Source organism: Prunus dulcis, chromosome 7, assembly GCF_902201215.1.
Source record: "Prunus dulcis chromosome 7, ALMONDv2, whole genome shotgun sequence".
Taxonomy (NCBI): Eukaryota; Viridiplantae; Streptophyta; class Magnoliopsida; order Rosales; family Rosaceae; genus Prunus; species Prunus dulcis.
Window position 1 is genome coordinate 14,001,558 of NC_047656.1, and position 23,830 is coordinate 14,025,387.

At 36.6% G+C, this 23,830-nt stretch overlaps 2 protein-coding genes across 2 annotated transcripts; one reads left to right on the top strand and one right to left on the bottom strand.

Annotated features, from left to right (window-relative positions):
- The first annotated feature begins 2,712 nt into the window (after positions 1 to 2,712).
- On the top strand, positions 2,713 to 9,427 carry LOC117634023 (zeaxanthin epoxidase, chloroplastic). Its single transcript, XM_034367922.1, has 17 exons — positions 2,713 to 2,858; positions 3,005 to 3,524; positions 4,125 to 4,287; positions 4,494 to 4,568; positions 4,868 to 4,968; positions 5,093 to 5,208; positions 5,836 to 6,047; positions 6,303 to 6,394; positions 6,610 to 6,724; positions 6,830 to 6,933; positions 7,339 to 7,384; positions 7,525 to 7,589; positions 7,689 to 7,775; positions 7,946 to 8,000; positions 8,105 to 8,193; positions 8,338 to 8,422; positions 9,049 to 9,427. Exons 2-17 carry the CDS (start codon positions 3,019 to 3,021, stop codon positions 9,121 to 9,123), a joined length of 1,986 nt encoding a protein of 661 aa, XP_034223813.1. The 5' UTR covers positions 2,713 to 2,858; positions 3,005 to 3,018; the 3' UTR covers positions 9,124 to 9,427.
- Positions 9,428 to 13,934: 4,507 nt separating this feature from the next.
- Positions 13,935 to 15,560, bottom strand: LOC117633460. Its single transcript, XM_034367081.1, has one exon. The coding sequence runs from the start codon at positions 15,405 to 15,407 to the stop codon at positions 14,184 to 14,186; it is 1,224 nt and encodes a 407-aa protein (XP_034222972.1). The 5' UTR covers positions 15,408 to 15,560; the 3' UTR covers positions 13,935 to 14,183.
- Positions 15,561 to 23,830: the final 8,270 nt, after the last annotated feature.

Sequence of the window (23,830 nt, forward strand, 5' to 3'; positions counted from 1 at the left end):
TGGTGTTGAATAAGCGCATCAACTCTTTTGAGTTTGATGCGTATTTGTGGTTTTTTGTGTGGCTTTCATTGTGGGTGTTATACTCGGTTTTTCAAGACAGGCGTTTATGCCGGATTGTCTTTGGCCTTGTGTGACTTTGAATGGCGATAAACTACATGAGTTTGATGTTGTCGTTGGATTTCTCCATATTAATTATAACTCCTTTGTAAATAATTATAGTGGCCTGTGTGATTATTGTATTTGTATTATGATTGGGGCGTAATTTATGAATGCAATCTCCTTATCTTTTGTGGGTTTGTTGAATGATATTTCTTGATTGCTTAATAGAAGCACTAAAACAAAGGATAATAATCTGGTTTACATGATGCAGGTAGCTAATAGAAAGTAAGCTTAAAAAGCTCATGAGCTGCCCTGTGGGCCTATGCCCAAATTTGTCCAGTTCAGGCCATATTACCATACACAGATATAGGCATGAGGAAAATCATACTATTGAAGAAGTTGTTCCAATGACACAACATATTTAGAAAGCATGTGTGTGAATGTGAGGAGAGGGAGGAGTAAGCTTTTGAGTAATTTCCCCAACTGATGAACCATGCTTCGTCACAAATAGAGCAAGTTCAACTGAAACTGAATCATGAAGATCTATGTATTTATTTTTTCCTAAATTGCGTTTAGGCATGATGTACTGTTAACATTCTTGGAGAGGGTTTTGTTTGCCATGGGTGACCTTACTTTTATTGATGAAGTTGTTGTTCAAATAAAAATATCTAAGCAGACCTTACCTTACCACAATTATTTAAAGAGCTCCATAACATGCCATGTTTCTTCTCTGTATATTTAAATTCAAAGCCAAAAAGTTCATGGATATTCATGTGATCAACATTCCTGAAATTAAGGAACCATCAATTTCTTATTAAATTTCTTTTTGTCCTGTGATTCTGACAATACAAATTAGATAATTCTGTGAATGTTGTGTCTCTCTGAGTTATCAAATCAATATGAAGATTTTCTATGAAATAAAAAAATAATCATCAAATGAAGATTGAGTTTATATATTTGTTTCAAACCGGGTGATTTAGTAAAATTAGCATCTTCGCACGCACTTCCTCGTCTGTTAGAGGCTTTTTAAAAAAAAATTATTTATTTATTTTAGAATTAAAAAAATAATAGGTAGTTGTATTCCATAAAAATATGATCTATTATCTGATTTTTTTTTAATTTTAATTTTGTAATATGAAAAAGTGTGAATTTACCATATTATCCTCATTTAATTAATAATTTTAATTCTTAATATGTGCATCAGTCCCGATCTCTTGGACTACAGGGGTCCAAGAGATTTGTGGTCATTCACCGTTGAATGTAAATTCAACGGTTCACTCACTCTTGCACTCCTTTTAAGAAATTTTTTTAAACTGTTGGCTGTTACATCCAACGATGGGTGACCACAGTCTCTTGGACCAAGAGATCGGGGCTGATATTTGCATTAACTAAGAACATTTTATGGTATTTTGAATGTTTTACAATTCTATGCCTTTTGCTATATATATAGACAATTTGGATCTTTTGGACTACAGAGATTCAAGAGATTTGTGGTCACTCACCGTTTGATGTAAATTCAACGGTTCATTCACTCTTGCACTTCTTTTAAGAAACTTTTTTGAACCGTTAGCTTAACATCCAATAGTGAGTGACCACAAATCTCTTGGACTCCTATAGTCTAAAAGATCGGAATTATATATATAGATAGATATAGATATCAAAATTAGCTCTGCATTTGCAAAATTAAAAACGCGTGGAATCAATTAGTAAAGTAATGGAAATTAAAAAAAGAAGAAAAAAGGGCATTTTGCAAGTGATGAAGTAAGAGAGGGACACGTGTTGACTTGACCACCTGCCACCTGTTTGTGGGGGGAACGGAGAGGTTCATCTGGGAGTGCCACGTATTCCACCATGGTCTAAGCTGAGTCAGCAGTGGGGCCCCAGCAACAACGAATGACATTGTCGTTTAACGGAATTTAAAGCGACACCGGACCAATCAAAACCAGAATTTGATCACCACACTCAAACTCAAACACAACGCTCATACTTCCACTCCACCCTCTCCTCCCTACTTTCTCATTAAATATATTTGTGTTCTTACCATCACACCGCCGCTTCAATTTTATATAGTTTTCTTGAGTATTTTTATAATCATATTGATCTAATCTTCTTTCTTTTAATAATAGTAATGGATTTGGCTGGTAATATTTTACCGACTTGATAAAACCCTCTTTCCTCTTTAGATGAACATGTCTTAAAAACACAATAATTGATCCTAATTCCTAACAAGTTAAAGCGATCCCATTATGCAAGCCTTCACATAATTATGGTCCTAACATTTCCGGAAGGCCATAGAAGCATGCTTCATATTTTGGTAAGCCGAGTCATGGCTTGCATTTTGTGTAACATGTGTATATAAATTTTTCTTTTTTTCTTTTTGAAAAATTATTTTTACATGTATCAAACTATAATTCGCAGAAAAAAAAAGAATATTTTTTATAAGAAATGAGAGGGACAGTATCCATATTACATTGTTTATAATGTATTTGATTTTTTAAATCCAACCATCACTTTCCGTTTACAATCAGGACAAGCACACAGAAAAATTGGGGGTCGAAAATCTAAAGCCACAGATTTCCCAAGTAGTAAGTTAATAACCACCTTTCGACCGAAAAACAGAAGAAGAAAGAAAGCAATAACCACCACCACCACCCCATAAAAGATATTTTTCCCTCTTGCGAAAGTGGAGTTGTTTCGCCAAGAGAGTGCCACATGGCTCGAGAATCTCCATGATTGGTGGACATTTCAATCCTTCGAAGGTGTGGCTCCCAATCATCTATATCTGACTCCCCCCATATTTTCCCACTTCCTCAATCCTCAAACTCAGTCTTTTTCTTTCAACAGAGGAAAGCCAAAAGCTTTCATTTTTATTTCTTTTTCAGTTTCTTTTTCCTTTGTTTCTCAGCTAGAGCACAAACAATGGCTTCTACTCTGTTTTACAACTCAATGAACCTCTCAGCAGCAGTTTTCTCAAGAACCCACTTCCCAATCCCCATCAACAAGGACTTCCCACTTGAATTTTCACATTGTATTCACACTGACTACCATTTGAGAAGCAGAACAAGAAGTGGGCAGAAGAAGTGTTTGACAGAGGTGAGAGCTACTGTGGCCTCACCCACAGAGGTCCCCAGTGCACCCGCATCGACTCAACCAAAGAAGCTTCGAATTCTGGTTGCTGGGGGAGGAATTGGAGGACTGGTTTTTGCTTTGGCAGCAAAGAAGAAGGGGTTTGATGTGGTGGTGTTTGAGAAGGATTTAAGTGCTGTAAGAGGAGAAGGACAGTATAGAGGTCCTATTCAGATACAGAGTAATGCATTGGCTGCTTTGGAAGCCATTGATATGGATGTTGCTGAGGAGGTTATGAGAGTTGGTTGTGTTACTGGTGACAGGATCAATGGCCTGGTTGATGGGGTTTCTGGTACTTGGTATGTTTTTCTGGCCTTTTGGTTTATATGGGTTTCTGTCTTCTGTGTTTTAAGCGATCAGGTGTACGGTGCATGCCAAATTTGTTTCCTTTGATTGTTTTTAAGCAAGGAAACTAACAGAGGTTGGGTTAATTGCTCGAAAATAATTTGGAATATGTTAATTCAGAAAGTACTGAAGAGCAATCGATTTAACCTGTGCAAATAACAGAAGTGTTAGTCAGGATTAGAGAGGCCAATTCAGGCTGATGTCTTTAATGGAAATAATGATTTTTCTTCTGAAATGTTGCTGTAATAAATTAGTAAAAGGAATGAAATTACCATACACCTGAATGAGAAGAAGAAGAAGTACAAGAAATTTTGCTTTTCTTGTAAATTGATGCAAAGAAAAGTAACAGATGAAAATAAACAGGATCAGTGTGTGAATGTTACAGTTACACAGAATCAAGTCTTTTATCATAAAAGTGAAATTTGTTCATTTGAACACAATTTTCATGTTTTCTATAAGTATTATTGTAATAACCTTTGATCTGGAAAAAAAAACGTATCAATGTTGAATTGTGTGCAGCCAGCCATATATATTGATGATTAGTTGGTTATCAGGTATGTCAAGTTTGACACATTCACTCCTGCAGTGGAACGAGGGCTTCCAGTTACAAGAGTTATAAGCCGAATAGCCTTGCAACAAATCCTTGCTCGTGCTGTTGGAGAAGAAATTATTATAAACGATAGTAATGTTGTTAATTTTGAGGATCTTGGAGATAAGGTAAAAATGTGGTATTACCTTTTTGTTAGTTACATACCTTTGTTGTCATCTTGCTGAGAAATGTGACATTAGAACTTGTTTTCCTACTTCCTTTGTTTTCTTTCTTTTTATAATATGCAGCTTCGTAGTGCTAATTTGATGTCCTTCAACTACTTTGGATTCATCTGATTTGGTATTTTGTTCTTATGCCTCTCTCCATTTTGTAGGTGAATGTGATACTTGAGAATGGACAGCGTTATGAAGGTGATATGCTGGTTGGAGCGGATGGTATATGGTCAAAGGTAGTACTATACTCTGAGTTCAAATGGTTAAAATGTGTAATATTATATTATGCTATGGATTAGGGTCCATAGTTCACAATATTAAAATGTGTATGTTTTTTTTCTCCTTCAGTAGCTTTTAAAGTCCTGATATTACATCACTAACCAGCCCCTATGCAGAAATCTATATTGTGAGACTCAAACTTCTGGGCACACATATGGAATATTTTCTACTGGTAGACCATCTTTAGGTCAAAATCTGCAGAGTATATTTACTTTGGAAATTACAAGAACTTAAATTACTTGTTTCTTGTGAATAGGTGAGGAAGAACTTGTTTGGATTAAACGAAGCTGTTTACTCTGGTTATACTTGTTATACTGGTATAGCTGATTTTGTACCTGCTGACATTAATTCCGTAGGGTATGTTTGATCTTTTATTTTTTCAAATATGGCTTTTTTAGTGGAATTTGTACAATTGTATTATCTTCTTATATTTCAGGTTGTATCATGCATCAAGACTTAAATTTAAACTTATCTTTTGAAGGTACCGAGTATTTTTGGGGCACAAACAATACTTCGTTTCTTCAGATGTGGGTGGGGGCAAAATGCAATGGTATGCATTTCACAAGGAATCACCTGGTGGTGTTGATGGCCCCAACGGTATTGATTAAGATGCTTAGCCTTTTTTGATTGATACATGCACACCGTGCCTGTACTCACACACTCTCATTAAGACAAACAAATCAACCTAGAAACTTCTAAATGGGTATAATAAACTACCTGAAGGAAAAGTTATGCTCTGATATCATGCGAGCAGACCATTTTCTTGTTATAAAAGTTCACTGTACCTTTCCATTTAAAAAAAGGGGTTAACTCTAGGATCCATAAAATTAATTAGTAAACAATTTTGTCAGCTAAGAGTTCATGCTTGTGAACCCAATTTTCTTATTGTTTGGTGAGAGGTAATATCATTCCTAGCCCTTTTGTCTTACTTTGCATACTTTGCAGAATTTTATATTAGGATCCAATTGTAATAGCGTAAGTGGTAAGCCATAGGATCATACTTCAAGATGTGTACTTCATCTTAAATGTCTCACAATTAATATGGGGTTCAATGCCACATTTTTTTACAGAGGATTTAGCCATTTTATAATTGACAGAGTCAGGAAAGATTAATAAGCCATCCTTGTGTAGTTGAAAAAGTCAGATGAAGATATATGTGTGGCCTTTCACTCTTTATGATGATAAAAACATACAATTCATTTGTTATTGTCCATTGCTTGGCAGGTAAAAAGGAAAGGCTGCTTAAAATATTTGAGGGCTGGTGTGATAATGTGATTGATTTGTTACTTACCACAGAGGAAGATGCAATTCTGCGACGTGACATATATGATAGGACACCCATTTTAACTTGGGGAAAGGGTCATGTGACCTTGCTTGGGGATTCTGTTCATGCTATGCAGCCAAATATGGGTCAAGGTGGATGCATGGCCATTGAGGTATGCATTGCATTATATTTGGTTTAGCATCAGACATTATTCATCATCCCGATTTTCTTTTTTATTTATTTATTTATTTTTCTTTTTTTTTGGTTCCTGAATATTTGCTCCGGTGAAATTTAGTCCATCGTATGTCCCTTGAAATCTCTGTTGAGTTTTTGCTAGGTTCATTACTTCTTATGAACTAACACTAGGTTATTGACCAAGAAATAATCACTTCTATGAGTTAAATCCTCTTTGACCCTATCATGACAGGATGGTTATCAACTTGCATTGGAGCTTGATAAAGCATGGAAGAAAAGTAGCGAAACGGGAATTCCTGTTGATGTTGCTTCTTCTTTAAGAAGGTAACCCCATGCTGTTTCTTGCCATATAATCTAAAAGAATATCAAAAAAAGCGGATGAAGTTGCCTATGCATCTGAAATCATAGTGTTCTTAAAATGAAAAGGATATATACAAGCTATATATGGACGAAACATATGTAATTGTTGTGAAGACTTACGTGAGTTGAGGAAGTACTCTTTGATGACTCCTTACCTTCTTTTGTTCTTTATCCTTCAGCTATGAGAATTCTAGAAGACTGCGGGTTGCCATTATTCATGGAATGGCCAGGATGGCTGCATTAATGGCTTCGACTTACAAGGCTTATCTGGGTGTGGGACTCGGTCCTTTGTCGGTAAGACCTTTTATCAAGTGAAGTACATACTGAAAAGCAATGAAACTAATTGATGATGGAATGGAAGTCTTGCGTGCATACTGATTTTGGCTTAAACCCTTGTAGTTTTTGACGAAGTTCCGGATACCACATCCAGGAAGAGTTGGTGGGAGAGTTTTCATTGATAAGGCAATGCCGTTGATGCTAAGTTGGGTCTTAGGTGGTAACAGGTCAGATTTTGATTGACAAATTTTGTAACTTTCTGTATGTTTTGTTTATTTCTTCATTATTATTATTTAAATTATAAAATCTTATTACAACTTTGACCTGTCAAAGCTTAGATCATTGATCTTCATGCATTTTTCACAACATACAAAGGTTCTTGTATGTACTTATTCCGCTTTTAGAGTATCCGACTTTAATGCTGTGCAACATGAATTTCAGGAAACTAAGGCAATTCACTGCTTGAATCACTATATTTTGTTGTAAACATTGGAAGAATCTTCATTCTTGAGATTCCTTATTATTAATTTTCAATTGAAGGGAAATATTGACAAATAACTCCCAGAACTAGTACTGTTGCATTTATCTTTTTCAATTCTTTTGACAAACCAAATATTGAATTTTCTTTGCAGCTCAAAACTTGAAGGAAGGTCACCCAGTTGCAGGCTGTCAGATAAAGTATGTTGTTCAAAGTATCATCAATCAGCAGTGTGTTTGTCACTAGATACACAAAATGTTGTTTCATTTCTTAGTTTTAAGATCGACCTATTAGATTGCATTGTTATTTAGCAGCTAATATGTGGCCAACTTATATGAAGGCAAGTGACCAGTTACGAACATGGTTTGAGGATGATGATGCACTGGAGCGTGCTATCGATGGAGAGTAAGTCTTCGATCCTAGTGTCTGTCACTGTCATCCCTGGAATATTTTCAGTTAATTTGGTATTCCATGGTAGTTTTGACATTCACTATGGTCTTATAGGTGGTATCTTATACCATGTGGACAAGACAATGATGCTTCGCAACTTATTTGTTTGAACAGAGATGAGAAAAACCCCTGCATAATCGGGTATGCCTATTATCCGTTGTTCCCCTCCCCTAAAACACACACATGTCCATGTAATGCTACATGGTTGCATGGAACTGAACCATCAAAACCTTAGATTCTGAAATTTATGTTTTTAAAAAGATATTATTACCATTTTATGGGTTCATTATGATGTTCTATTCTTACTGTAGGAGTGCACCGCATGGGGATGTTTCAGGAATATCAATAGCAATACCAAAGCCCCAGGTGATTTGGCTGGTTTTGTTCACTTTACAATTATCTCCAGAAACGAACCTATTTCTTACTTTTATGATTTTCTAGATTGAGTAGTGAGGTATTTTTTATCCCAGGTTTCAGAGATGCATGCTCGTATCAGCTACAAGGATGGTGCCTTCTACCTGACTGATTTGCGGAGTGAACATGGTACCTGGATTGCCGAGTAAGTAGGGATGTTTTTTTTCTTCCTTTTTGGTGGCTAAATTAGTTGAAACAAAGTGTGATTGCTGACCCTCTTTTCTGCGGGTAACTCAACTTGTAATTGCCTCCCTCCTTTCCCCTTATAATTTTATGTCTGAATGTGCAGTATTGAGGGGAAGCGATACCGGGTACCTCCAAATTTTCCTGCTCGTTTTCGTCCATCAGATGCTATTGAGATTGGTTCTCAGAAGGTAGTAGACGATTCTTACCCTAGAATTTGCTGCACAACTCACACTGAATATATGTCAGACTATTGTTAAATTTTTGTGTGCATTGTGCATGTTGTCTGATTGACATTCACTAAACAAGTAAGTTGTAAAAACGCTAACAAAGTCTCTTTGCAGTGAAAAAGAAAAAAAATCTCCAAATAATATGAATATAACTTTAATAGCAGCATTCATCTTACCCCCTCATACTGAAATGGTTTGCTTAAATCTGTTCAGACTAAAAAGCTGCATGAATAAATAAAAACTTTGGGAGCTAGAAAAGTCAGGCAACTTCCTACAGGAATTGTAAAAGAAATGAAATTTTTTTGTATATCTAACAAATTGTGTTTCAAACTTTTAGTTGGCTTTTCTCGTCTTTTGTTCAGTGTCTAAAACTATACACAGTAAGAGCTTGTATAGTTTGCTAGTTTATTTGTACTTTCAACATGCTCTGTAGTGTTCAATCATGCAATTCCTGAATCAGATTTGAATCTGTGATGTGCATTCAGAGTAACATGCTTGATGGATTTTCTTTTTTCTTCTCTCTTTCTTCTTTTGGTTACAAAATATACTCGCCCTTTGCTGGTTCATAACATCCGAGTAATGTGCAGGTCGCATTTAGGGTTAAAGTGATGAAATCTTCTCCAGGGAGTGTTGAGAAGGAAGGTATTCTTCAGGCAGCTTGACAATTCGCTAGGACGCCGTTACTTTACCACATGAAATTGTACAGCATTATTCAAAGCAGTGGAAATGCGAATGTGAATATGCTGCGTTCTGCAGAGTAGATACAGCATTACACAAAATATCACTCTACCCACCCAAAAAAAAAAAAAACCACATGTAGAACTTTCTATACATCATTGTGAATATATCAATTTTGACTAGTCTCATTGACTTTCTACGTATACATAAATGTATTCCAGACGCTGGAAATTTTACACTTGTTTGTTATACGTATTGCAAAATCAATATGAATATTCTCTTTCATTTTGAGCTCTGGGATCAAAAGCTTTCGTAACACATTTTCCCATCAAACGATGTGATAAGAGTACAACACAAGGATGAATTTTCCTTCTGGTTGGAATCACCTGCGCCCAAAAATTAGATCTCGAACCAAACGCCTTGCCTTGTATCGGCTGTCGCGGTTGTGTGGCTCCATATAAGCCATGGAGGATAGAGGAGGACTTGCATATCACGGGGATAGTACTGTTTTGCTTTTCCCATTCAATCAAGCTCCATTATGTTGAATATTTATCACTCATGGTAGAATGTAATTGGTTGGGAATAGCAAAACAGTGATATCCCCATGACATATAAGCTTTTCTCTTGAGGAATGAGCATAATTTCATAGTGGAGAAGTACAATAATAATCGAGTTGAAATTCTACATCTAAAATATTGGACTTTAAGGCCTCGTTATTTAGGGAGGACTAAACTGGACTAGACTAGACTAGCAAAATGTCTACATTTTATGTGCAATCAATGCATAATATGGATATTGTTGTATAACTTGAAGGGTGAATGAGGACTACTCATAAGAGATTGATGACTTATCCATCATAATCTCACTAATTTCAAGGGGATTAGAGGGATAAGTTTTAGTCATCAACCTCTTATAGATAGTCCTCATTCTTCCTCCAAGTTAGGCAACATATCCATATTATGTCTTCAATGCACATGAAATGTATGCATTTTTCTAGTCTAGTCTAGTCCTCCTTACCAAACAAGTCTAAAAGATGAAGTTGCGGACAATATCGATACAATTTTAAACTTAATATTGGGCCCCACTGATCCGTTACACAGGATCAGCTGAAGCATCAATGATCAAATTTGTTTCCCAAATAAACATCTTTCATGATTCTTGCTGATGCCCCCTCTTGAAAACCCACAACTGATGTAATGTAAGCAAGCATAGTGGGAACCAAGTTGTACGAGCCATGCTAGTAGCTTGGCATGTTTTTTCAAATTTATCTAGATCACCCCACAGCCAACCCAGTGTTGGGCTGTCTTAGCCCACGTCCTAGCCTATTCTCAATCCCATCCCATCTCCTGATTTTACTTTTTGAATGAGTTTCTGTCTCAAAAACAACCCAATAATTTTTTTGTCACACAAAGACATGTCATGGCGCATAACCAAACAAATTAGTAAATAATTTCTGTATCAGAAACAGCAAACAAATGAGTTTATGTTTCAAAAGCAACAACCCAATAATGTTTTTGTTTTAATTGCTAGTGATCAGGATCAAGAGAAAAAGGCTTTGTAATCACTTTACACACACACACACACACGTTCATTCATTTTCAGTACTATTGATATCATCATCAACATCAATCAAAGGCGTTAAAGATTGCAATTGCACATGCTCGAGACCAAAAGACCATGCACACATGGAGCCATTGAAAATGTGCCCTCTAAGTTTTTGTTAGTTTTCATGCGACCCCTACCCACAATAATGCAGCAAACAAATAAACACGACTAATATGGCAGCAACAGTCCAAGACATCCCTCTCTTCCTCCATGCCTACATGACGCTGCATGTGGCTAGCCATCTCAAGTTTTATTTGCACTGTCTTGAGTCTTGACCTAATTCAGCCTTCAATGATCAATTTTGTTCACATTTAATGCCAAACCAAGTGGCGTTGTCTCCATTTTCATGCACAGAACTAAGACAGTAAGACCACCACCACGCCCCTTTCAAACAGACATGCATGTAACCAGTCCTTCATTCATGAATATCCATAGATTTTAGGTTTAGGCCTCAGCTTCTGACCTACTCTTCTTATATATGTTCATGTTAGTTAGATTCAATTGTTCACTTGTCGTGGTCTGATTGAGACTTGCCCTGTAGACAAACGAAGCTCGATCGGCCATGCCCCTATTATTAAGTCCACGAGGGCCCATCCCATGATCCCTCATTTAAAATAGAATAATGTTAATAGTAGAGTTATCTCGGTCATCCAAGCGCCTGTAGACAATTCATAATTATTGATACATACGAGATCTACAATGCATCAATACATAGGAGATGTAAAATACATTGCCCAAACATATCATATCAAAAGAGTTGTAGAAAGAGATCTCGGTCACCTATTTCATTCTACATTCCAAAACGGATGATCATTCAAATTAACCGACTTTTGAATTAAGAATATGAGATTAGCTGTTTTGATCAAGCCCAATAATTCGTAATTTACGGTTATGATCTTACTCACACACATAGACGACTGAGATGATAGCATTATTCCATATATTAATTACTATGATGGGGCCAGCTGGGTAGGCATTACACAATGCAAGGATATAAGATAGAACTTGTTATATTATTATGATATACGGTAGATTCATGGTTGTGTGAGGGGAAGGTTCTTACACGAGAGAGAGAGAGAGAGAGAGAGAGAGAGAGAGAGAGAGAGAGAGCAGAGAGTGGCATGTGAAGAGGGTCAATGAGTCGGTGGGGAAAGGGAGGCACGTGATGGAGCAACGGTCGGTTCAGGTGGTGGTGGCAGTGACCGTTGGAACATTTATTGAGTGGACACATGTACTTTCAACCTCTATCATCAACTTGGCTTGCCTTTGCACATTCGCATCATTTTGGAAATTAGGCCTTTCCTTACATGGCGGATCCGATTCATACCTACTTTATTAATGCTCTTGTGGGTTCTTTTTTCACTCCTTTTTAGTTTTTATAATTGGGTGTTTTTGTCACCTCTAATCTATTTTTATGGAAAAATTACATGTTAAAAAGACAATAATTAGAACTAAGTTGAAGGACGATTAGCACTGTAAGTCATATTTGTAAATAATTGTTAATCGTCGATGTGTTATGAAATTCATATAAATTTCTCCGTACACTAATAATTAGTAATTGCCTATACACATGCGGACGACTCTCCCTAACATCCCTCAATTGCTCAAAGGACAGTTAATGATTTCTGAAAACTTGTTCATCCGCTTCATCAATGGCAAGATGCAAAAAACAAAAGCTAACATTCGTATGAAAAGATGTGGTGGTGGGTCAACCAAGTAGTGTTTCCTCATCATAATTTGTAATTGCATATTGTCCGACATGCATGAAGATTGAGGGCTACAAGTTTTAAAGCTCAAGTACTCAACTAAATGGAAAGGTTTTTGGTTCTTTAATGAGCAATCAATTGCTTTTGGTAACAAGTTCTTGTCCACTAGCTAAGATACAAAGATTACTTACCAACTTATTTTGAAAGCAAAAGCCAAAAAGCCGTATACAAATCATATGTAGTATGTTATGTTATATACATAAGATGAACGAGTAATCCGTATTATTGGATGTTCGTCCAAAACTAATTTGTAATGTCCAAACACTAATTTCAAATTTTGAATATTTGATTGTCCAAAATAGTCCTATTTGTACCTTCACACCACGCTCCACCACATGGACGCGCATTACATGTTCCCCAAATACTTACAAGATCAACATGTTGACAAAACCAAGCAAAGTAGATTATTATGCCAAGCCAAACAAAAAAAAAACAAAAAAACCAGTATCCAAACCCAGTAACCTTGTGAGAAATCTACTACAAGGTCGAAAAAAGTTGGAGGGGAAAATATGTGGGAAAGCTCCACTTCTCTTAGTTTCCCTCCTCCTGAAGTCCGAATCATCCCACCTCAAGTAGGACCCCACATCACATGGCCTTCCACTCGATTTTTTTTTAAATATAAGCGATAATAAAAATTGTAACTCGAACGAACACAGAATCTCAAATGCATAAGTTGCTACTCTTAACTATTCCGTTGCAAATACCAACTCTTTTTCTTGGTAAACTGTAAATACGATACGAACTTTGAAAGATCCTATGATTACTTACTATAAAAAAATTCTTTAAATACACAAGATTGTATTTGAATGCACTTAATATGCCAATTACCTAGGTAAGTAAGTAAATTGCATATCTAAAAAGCACCACACAGCTTGTAGTTGTGTCTCTTAAAAGCTAAACAGTGAGAAGGTTTCTGTGTCAGGATTCATTCACCTTCAAACACCAATTATTTCTCTTTTTCTTTTTCTTCCCTTTTTTCAAGAAAAACAACAATTAATATCCCCTATCCCTATCCCTCAAATCTAAAAACGAGTTTCTCAAAAGAAGTAAAATATTTCCCAGACATTTCTTTTCACACCTGCCAGTCACTCCCAGACTCCCAGTATTCTCGCAATCAAATCAGACCCACTTTCTCACCAAAAAATTTCCCAGAAAAAAGCTATTATTCTGCCGACCCCAAGATACGGTGTCGTTTAGCCACTGCTCACTGCCGCCTGGAATGATATGTGAAGAGATGAATCATATCATGCTGTCACACAACATTTTGGCCAAGCCTCTGATTGGCGAGCTCAACTTCCAAAAATTAAAAAGAGAGCACACGTGCACTTCCCAGACCCAATTTCACCCCAGAAATTCTTAATAATTACCACTATGAGCTGTAACCACATAATTAGGCCAACAACATAATTACAGAAATCATAATATTGTCTTCAAAAATATATATATAATATTATATATTAGCAATTAATTATTTATATAATCTATATTATTTCCTTGTAGTTTGAGCTCTTTCATCTTGTTTTTCCTTATACGCTTTGTTTCATAGTACAACGCGTCCCCCTATGTATTCGATTTTCTTTAACCCGATGGGGAAATCCGAAACCCGAAACCCGAGGCCCAGAGGCTCTCAATTTTCCCAGAAAAAAAAAATGAATTAAAAAAATTGAAAAAAGTTACCGGGAAACGGATTCAGCCAGTTTCCCTATTCTTTCCACGAGCTCCGGAGACAGCTTCTTAGCCGGTTTCTTCTCCTTCTCGGGTCGAAAATTAAACCCCAAAGCATCCGACACTTCCTCGGAGCTCCACCCGGCTTTTCGGAGCGAGTCCGAGAACCGATCCGCTTTGAGGAGCAGAGCGTCGAGTACCGCTTGGTTGTCCAGCATCACCATCTCCCCTTCGAAAAACCCAGACGCCGATACCGAGACCATGTCCGATATATCGGAGTCGCTCCATCCGCCTCGTCGCAAAGCGGACCCGATTTGATCAATGTACTCGTCCACCCATTTCGGGATTTCGGACCTCGATGGCATATCAAAGAACCGCTCCGGCGACGAGGACGACGATGACGACGAGTTTGAGTTCCTCCGGCGACGATCCACGGCGGCGTCGCTCCAGAACTCGACCCATCTCGGTGTTTTACCTCCGGACCCGAAACCCGTATCCAGGCTCCTTCGCGAGAAATTAGTCGACGACCCGGCCGATTTTTCGCTCACTGACCTTTGCTTCTTGAGAATATACGGGTCGGAGTCCGATTTTCGAAACAAAGACTCGCGCTCAAAGAAATCGGATAGATCCAACCCGCAACAGAAGATCCGGTTCTCATCGACGAAGAAGATGGGGTTCCCAGCCAAACAAGGGTTACAAGGAATGTAGCAATGGTTGAAGATGGGTATCAGAAGCGGAGCCCTCTTCAAAGCAGTTCGCGCGACCCGCAAAGCCTTTTCCGGGTCGGACGGTCTCGGGCCCCACGACTTGGACCAGAGGGTGTTCCGAGCGATTTGGAACGAAATCGCCGCGATCGGAAGGTCAAGCGAAGCCTTGAGATGGAGACGAGCACCGGCGGCACGCCAGTCCGGGAAGCCCGGGCCCACCGGCAACCCAGCCGAGAGAATGGCTTTGAGGTCTGGCGGGAATGCGAACCCGAACTCCGCTTCGGCTCGGGCGAACTCGGATTCGGATAGACCCGGCTGGACCTGGATACCGGAGCTTTTGAGGTGGGATGTCACGTTCTCGGCCAAAGAAGCGAACGAGAGAAGGCCGTTTCGTACGGGAAGGGTTGTTGCGGTGGCGGTTGAGGAGGGGGTTGGTGGTCCCGCGGCGGCTCGGGCGGAGAGGCGGCGGAGGCCGGCTATGTGCGCCGGGTTCAGACCGGTCATCCTCCGGTCGACGTCAACCATTTTGGTTCGAAGATTGACGAGTTGAAATCAAATCGATTTGCTCTCTGCAGATTGAATGTGGCGTGTTTGGGAGATTGATTGTCTGAGAGTGAAGTGAAAATAGGAAAAGTGTGTCTGAGTCTGAGTGGGAAAGCTTTTTCGTGGGAGAGAAGAGAAGGACTTCGTTGTGAAAAGCAAGCTTTGGATTATTTATAGCCGCTCTAGCGTGGGCCCCACTCAGATTTTGGTCTTCTTTTTTATTTTATTTTCGGGTTTTCATTTTTTTTTAGTTACTAAAGCAAGCAACTAGCCTAGCCTAGTGGATACTAAATTTACTAGTTAATTGCCCTTGGATTTTCTGATAATGACCAACTCTAAAACAAATGTATCAATTTATTTGATCATTTACAAGGGATTTCTAGCTTAAATGGTTACGAGTCATTATCTTTGCTTTTGAGGTCCTTACTTTTACTTTCTCATCTCTTAACATTGCTTGTGTTAAAAAAGAAATTAATTACGTATCTAAAATGTCATAATGACAAACAAAAATGCTCTCGAACGTAAAATTAGGAGATATTTTATTGTTAAAGTACCAGTCTAAAATGTTGGTCGAATATATGATTTCCATCATCAATTTGTCTTATAAAAGAAAATTATGTATTTTGATAAATAATCATTTTACTATCTTTTTGAGCAACGGTGAAAAGCTAGAAAAAGTGTGGCATTTGGGGGGGCCTTTGATTGTGGTGTGCTGGGAGGTTAATCACTTCTGTAACGGGATTTTGGTGCCAACAAATTGCTTGACCTAATTATTAATCAAAGCTTTTAGTGCTAATTGCTGTTTTTACCAATAAAAACAAAGATAAAAAGAAAGAGTTGATACCTTCTTGGTTCTGCTAAGAAAGAATGATGAAAATGTGGCCCATAAAGAATGATGCATTTGGTTTGACAGAAGAGATAAAGGAGAAGCAAAACCATCATCATGCCACATTTGCTGTACACTAGACGTTGAATTGCTTTTCAAGTATTTAATTTAGGAAAACAAAGCAATTTTTTACTGCACCAAAATATGTTAATCAGCTAATCATTGGTCATCAGAATAATAAGACCAGCAAGGAGATAAGATGTTCCTCAAGGTGAGGGCATGGTTAATTTTTGCTCATTCATTGCCATGATCAGTCACCCCCAATAAATGTCCCCCTTTATTCATCTTCACACTTTCCGGAATATCATTTACGTGTAAAAATTTTATGACAAGAGATGACATAAACATTTTTCCGGTAGTGCTGAGTAATAAAACAATCTAAATATAAGAAAGTTGCAAGTTAATCAAATTCGGATATATGCGTTCTTTGAACTAGACAATTCTGTCACGTGATAGGAACATCATGACTGACATTTTCTCAATTATGGGTGTAATATGCACGACGACTTAGCGGTCTAGTTTTATGTGATGAAAATGTCAATTGTGATTACAACATAATGTCATTTGATCAATATTGTATTTCAAAAAGATTTTTTTAAAATTTTAGTCACTAAATGATGAAATAGCGGATAGTTTTACTTGTTAAAAGGAAGTAATTTTCAGAATGAATCATGACTTCAGTTAGGATCCAAAATTTTAGGAGTTCATTTGGTGGGTAGGGTAATATTAGACTCACGGTTACATAACTAGCTAGTCTCTACAAACAGAATATCAGAGTGCAATTCACCTAAAAAACAGAATCAAATTGCAGTACCTTCACATGGATTTACATTGAGAAAGTCAGCATAAAATGGGAAAGTCAGAAACAGATGACAGGGGATTCCTGGGAAGCAATAGCAGGCCAAAGCCTGCCATTTCACATTAGAAAATCATATTCTTTTAACATTGGATTTACATTAGTTTTAATTTCTCGCCTACCAGTAAGGAAATGTAAATCATGTTTGAGTTCAATGCTTGATTCAAATTGAACTCTAAGAAGAGCATTGACAAAAAAAGAGTTCGTACCCTTTTCAAGGAAAGGACAGATATTGGGATGAATTTTCTCTAATCTATTTATTTAATTTAGTTTAGTTTTGACCATATTATGTCCCTAGCTAATTATACTTATCTGTCGGCTATTAGCTCTAATACTAAAGCATTTTACTCTCACGTCAACGGCAAAGTTTGAATCTTACTTTGTTTATCTTGTGAATTAAAAACAAAAATCATGCTTAATTATATCGTTAACCTAACTTAAATATGGATTGATATGGTAAAGAATCCACCAGTATAGTACTTTCAGAAAAAAATCTTAAGTTTGAGTCCTAATATTCGTACAATATATATAAATTTAATATTCTATCACCCCTCTTAATTAAAAATATCCTTAAAAAAATACATGGATTATACGAACGGCTACTTTCTCAAGTTGAGCACGTGATAGAAACACTGATATTTCCCCTAGACAACAAAAACAAAAACCAATTTTAAATATAATGATTAAATTATTGATATGAACGGCTACTTTTCTCAGGAGGAGAAAAACAAGGCTAGGGTTAGTTTGCCTGGTCAGGTTAATTAATTCACCTGACCATCAGAACATGTGAGGTTGGCCTTGAATTTCGCTTTTTTCGATAAAGAAAATTTTCAATTATTTATTTATTTAGTAGGTGGGTCAACGGTGTGATGGTGAAGTAGACTTTTATGGATGATTTTACACTGTTTGATCATATTATATTTATTTATATTTTATAATAATATTGGCACTGTAAAAAAAAATCATGCAGCAGGTACGTAAACGGTAAACCCAATAAAAAGAAATTGAACAAGATTAAGCAAATATCAAGTTGCAGCATCTTAGTCTGGAAGTAACTTCGACCCCACTCATATGTGAGACTCTTGACTTATTGGACGTGTTTTATAATTCTGCTTTTGCATGGGGCCACATGCCATGCCAACTTACTATACTAAGCAAAATCAGTCTCCATTTTAATCCACTGAATTTTTATTTTTATTTTTTATTATATATATAACCGCTATTAGGGAGAGAAGAATCGAACTTAGAACCTCAAATACAAAGATAAATGCTCTAAATTAGTTGAATTACAAGCTCCGTGCATCTTATATTATATGCACTAATTAACTCTTAAGTTTAGTGGTAGTTATATTTCTTATTGGAAGAGATTCTAATTAAATTCCTAATAGGTGAAGGTGGTTCACAATTTGTAGGTCAAATCAAAGCCATGTTTGGCACAAAGAGTTGTAAATCAGAATCCATTCCGTCGGCATAAAAGGGATCGATTTTACTTTTAACCTTTTTTTTTTTTTTAAAGATCTTAATAGATCTTTAATTTCAGAATCAGAACCAAAAGTCTTTCAAGCCATATCGAATAGGTCAGATTGGTCTCTAAATTTGGGAGCAATACAGAAGAGTTGAACTATATATATAATATATATACACCAATTTTTCATTATGGATGTTATTGAAAATGATTGGAGCCATTCAAATTTTAATTCATTTTCATGAATCGCGTATTCAAGCATGAAAGTCAGCTAAAGATGAGAAGCCCTTTATATATATAACAATTTTTCATATGGGACATTCAAATGTTGAAATTTGTGGATGTTATCGGGAATGAATCGAACCATTCAAATTTTAAGTCACTTTCAGGAATCACATATCCAGGCACAAAAGTCGGCTAAAAAATAGAAACCCTTTGATAATGATAAATTTGAAACGATGAACTCATCTAAAATTCGATAACAATTGAATGACTAAATAGTTTCTGATATTCCAATCTCGAGAATTTGTTATAATATATATGCACATATGAAAAATCCTTGACCAACTAAGGATCTTATAGATTGAGAGAGAGGCAGGACGCGACTGGCTCAAGATTGGTGGTGGGGGTTGGGATGGACCATGAAGCATTGTCTCTTAACGTACATGAAATGAATACAAAAGCTGAATTAGATTCGTAGGGTTTTAGAGAGGGGACCTGCTTGGACCAACAAATAGCCTGGTCACCATCCACATGAGAAATTACAGAGATATGTGAAGAAAACTTGTCTTCAATGGTAAAGTAATGTCGATAAAAGATGCCATTTTGCAAACAAGCCATTGGATAATGCCATTGTCATTGTATGTAGAAAAGAAGACATTGTGAGGGTCCATACAGAAGAACCCTAGAATTTCTAATCACCAAACGAACGGGTGGACTTTGTGGGCAACCATTTGCCTATTTTGTCTTCCTCAATCCCACATTATGTTCCCTTAAACACTGATTAGTCAAGCTATCAATTCTCTTAATTTCTTCATCTATTATCTGTTCGGTTTTTGAAAGATATAGACGGCCGTATTTGATATGAAATGTTTGTTTTCACTTTAAATACATTTGTACAGATTAATAAAGGAGGCAAACGAAAGATACATCTGATTGACATGCGCTGATAACGTTACGAATAATAACGACGGCTTGTTTATCTTATTAATTAATGCATCACTCTCTATCATCAACAGGGACTGATCGAGACTAATGGAATAAAAAAATTTGGTTTATAATTTTAATCCAGGTTAATTTGTCAATGAAGTTTAGCTCAATAAAAAATGGTATATTGATTTGCAGACTAATAGTCTCAAGTTTGAACATCCATGGCACTGTTATAGTGCATGTGTGTGAGAAATTCTATTCTCATATAGTTTAGATTATCGCTTGTACTAAAAAAAATTCAAATTAATTTAAATGAAAACCCTTTTTCGATTTGGTGGTTTGAAGGATAATTAAAGATATTTGTGCCTCAAGGGTAAGGATCTAGCCTCTGGGTAGGGGTCACTTCTGAAAGTAAGACTTAAAAAACTTATTGAGGGGTAGGTCTTCCGTAAAACTTATTGAGGGGTAGCTAAGTAATTAGAATTAGAGTAATGTTAGACTTATTATATTTTTATACTTTATTGTGTACTACTTTTCTAATAGAGGTGGAGCTTACCTCTATTAGAGAGGTGGTACACAATGTGATATGAAAAATGTGATAAACTTAACATTTTCCTTAAAATTAAGATGAGTGAAAATTACATGAAACGCAAAAAGTGTCAATGTCAAAATTTTGCATAAGGTTAATTAGCCAATCAATTAAAGTAAACTTCTTTTGTCTTCACTCTGCTGGCTGCTTAGCTTGATCCAGTCTCACAATCATCCTCATGTTAAGTCAAGTTTATGTATCTGACACACACACACACACATCTAAATCCATTAATTAATCTATTAATTTACTAACTAATCTATTAAACATGAAGATCAGTGATGTCACCATGATGCTAAAGATGCAGGAGAGGCCGCGGTGGAGAGACGAAGAAGATTTGCAGTGGTTCATGGTGGTGATTAGGATGATAATAATATAATATCAAGGCGATTAAAAGGTGGTTATGCATGCTTAGAAGAATAAAATCATTTGGTAGGGCAGGCTCTAGCCTCGTAATAATATTATTCTACACACTCTTCGATTGAAGATTATTCAAATTAATTTATAGTTAATCCGAGAGAGAGATACACCATCCCATGTGCTTCACTTTCCTTCAAACATATTTTATATAGAAATTGATTTTGGAAAAATTTAGCAATAATTTTGTAGGAGGAATGGGACATACAGGTGGGATTAAGAGGCCAAAAAGAAATAACATGGGATTCATTTCTTCAGTTTAGGTACAAAGTGGAAAAGGGTCGAGCATATAATAATGAATAAATAAAGAAGGCTAAAAAGAGACCATCGATTGATGTCGGTTCTTTTACTAAAAGTTTGTACTAGCTAGAGGATTGTAGTTTCGGATAAATGAAGATATATATGTTGCAAATTGAAGATATATGTTGAGGATTGTAGTTTCGACATGTTATATTGTTAAATTTTGCGTTACTAACAGTTCAAACTAATTGCTCGATTGATCACAAATTTAAATCAAATTTACCTTACTAATAGTTCTATTTGCGAATTGACAACATAACATGCTAAACCGTCTTGTAAAAAATTATTTTTCATGCTTACAAAGTGCATATTTTGTAAAGCATCTTTCGGCCAAGTATTTTTAAAATGAGACAAGGCTACCCTAACACATTCCTAATTATATTATTATATTTCCTAAACCATCACCATTTACCAAATTGCAAACCTAGCTACATCGCTAAAACGTGAGTGGTGGGGTTTTGAAATGAAATTACTTTCACATCGAATTATAACATTCCATTACATAGTTTAAAGGGAGTTTATGATTAGATTAGAGGCTCCCTCGTGTGGTGGTAACAATTTCTTCAATTTTTATATGACAACTTTCTATCCTAAAATCAAGTAGTAGCTAGGCAGGTATACAAGTAAAGGTAGTGTTTGATAGAAAATAAAAATAAAAAAAGGGTTAAAGGCGGTGTGAATATGTGAGGTTGGAGAGATATATAGGCCTAGGCATCGCTTTCAGAGAGAGATGTGATGGGCATGGGATCATATACGTTCGTGTGATATGGATGGAATAAAGGCAGAGAGGTTTTAAATCTAAGCTTTTGGATGGCTACGCTTTAACAGAAGCCTCCCGTGTGCCTCACGAGATGCAAAAGATCAAAGGCCCCCTTAAAGGAAGATGCTGGCTGGATGCATCTATCATCTATTGCATGCAACTTCAACTTTGCCTTTATCTTCGTCCATCTTTACAATCTTCCTTTTGTTCCCATTAGGGGTGGGCATCGGGACCGGAAAACCGGAACACCGAACCGAACCGGTGAAAAAAAAACCGGAAAAAAACCGGTTGACCAAAAAAGTCAACAAACCGGACCGGAATCGGACCAAACCGGTTCCAACCGGTTCTGGTTCCGATTTTACATCTTTCCGCACAGGACCGGACCGAACCGGACCGGTCATATATTTTATATTTTATATTTTTACAAATTTTTAAAATCTAATGCCATATTTTAACTTTTATAATCACTAATTTTCCAAGTTCAACTTCAAAAAATTTCTAAATGTATGAATTGGATTATTTGTTCATTTTTAAGCTAAAAAAATAAGTTATTTATTATAATTTTTTTAAAAAAATAATTTTAAAAAATAATTTTTTTTTCAAAAAAAATTAAATTAATAAAAAAATAATAATTCGGTTCAAAACCGGAACCGGTCAGAACCGAACAGGCCGGTTTTTGAAATTTTTTTTGCCTAAACCGAACCGAACCGGACCGGTTAAATAGTACCGGTTTCGGTTCCGGTTTGAGGTGTGAACCGGACCGAACCGGACCGCGCCCACCCCTAGTTCCCATCACACCATTCAAATCTCCATATTCATCAAACCCTTCTCACCCAAGGGTTAATAAAGTGGTTCGCATTATATAAATACATGTATGTTATATCAAAAAGTAATTTAAAAAACGCCAATACGAAACAAGCTGTAAACTCAAATGTCCTAGATTTGAACAAGTAGATATACATATTTAGGGTTTACTATGAAACCCGTGCCCGATAAGGAAAGTTGAGTTGTGGAGTTTTTCTCTTTTCCAATAAGAAAAAAACAAGAAATTTGATTATAAGAGATGCTATTTTTGGCTTAGTTGCTTGTCCAACAATCATGCTTTAGGATGGCATGATGGGGATACTTGACCTAAAGCCCATCGTTGTAAAGTCGGGCAATGATTCAACAAAAACACCAGGCTGGACTAGTTTGGACTGGTCACAGCTTTGGTGGAATTGAGATTTCTTATAAGAACCAAAACTTACTTTCTTTGTAAAGAACCAAAAAGAGAAAACAATCATAATAGAGCTCATAATTTTGTTAGTTGCAAAAGGCTTTAACATCTTAAGATCTTTTCCTGTCGTCAAGTAGTTGACGATGTCAATTTCCATGTACAAGACACAAGAATTACGTTTGCCTTCACCAACAAAAAGAGATTCCATTCTCCCTCAAATTCAATGCTTTTCACCAACTATCACAAGAACCTATTTGTGTTGTCTTTTTCTTTTTTCTTTTTCGGTCCAAAACCCATTTTGTCCCAAAAAATCCCCAAGGACAACAAACACCATGGAGAAATGGCACCGTTTCAAATAAATTGGCTCAAAAGACAATTCAACGATTGTCCACTTCTTGTCCTGAGTTTTAGTCGTCCCTTTCACATCTATGCTAATCAGATGCCAAGACAATGGCTAATACAACTGCGACTGCATTTCCGTACTTCATCCCCTTCCTTACTGTGATACCATGTGAGAGAACTCTCAAACAATCTATAAATCGGATCGATAGAAGACCCGATTTCTGCTCAGTTCGTACAAGCGATGAGCTGAACTCAAACCAAATATTAAATTCATTATAAATATATATATAAAACAAATCGAGCTCGAGTGTTAGCATACTCAACTCATAAAGCTCACAAACAGTTTGTTTGATTTTTATTTTGACACGTCGAGCCCAGTTTAAGCTCAGCTTGTTCGTTGAAACTTCCAAATGTACTCAAACTAT

What these genes read in the sequence shown, in the direction of transcription:
- LOC117634023 (XM_034367922.1), top strand. Translation starts at nt 3,019, where the DNA reads ATGGCTTCTACTCTGTTTTACAACTCAATGAACCTCTCAGCAGCAGTT. An exon ending in GCTGACATTAATTCCGTAGG is followed by an intron (nt 4,969 to 5,092) that starts GTATGTTTGATC and finishes TATCTTTTGAAG; the next exon opens with GTACCGAGTATTTTTGGGGC. An exon ending in GTGGATGCATGGCCATTGAG is followed by an intron (nt 6,048 to 6,302) that starts GTATGCATTGCA and finishes CTATCATGACAG; the next exon opens with GATGGTTATCAACTTGCATT.
- LOC117633460 (XM_034367081.1), bottom strand. Translation starts at nt 15,407, where the DNA reads ATGGTTGACGTCGACCGGAGGATGACCGGTCTGAACCCGGCGCACATA.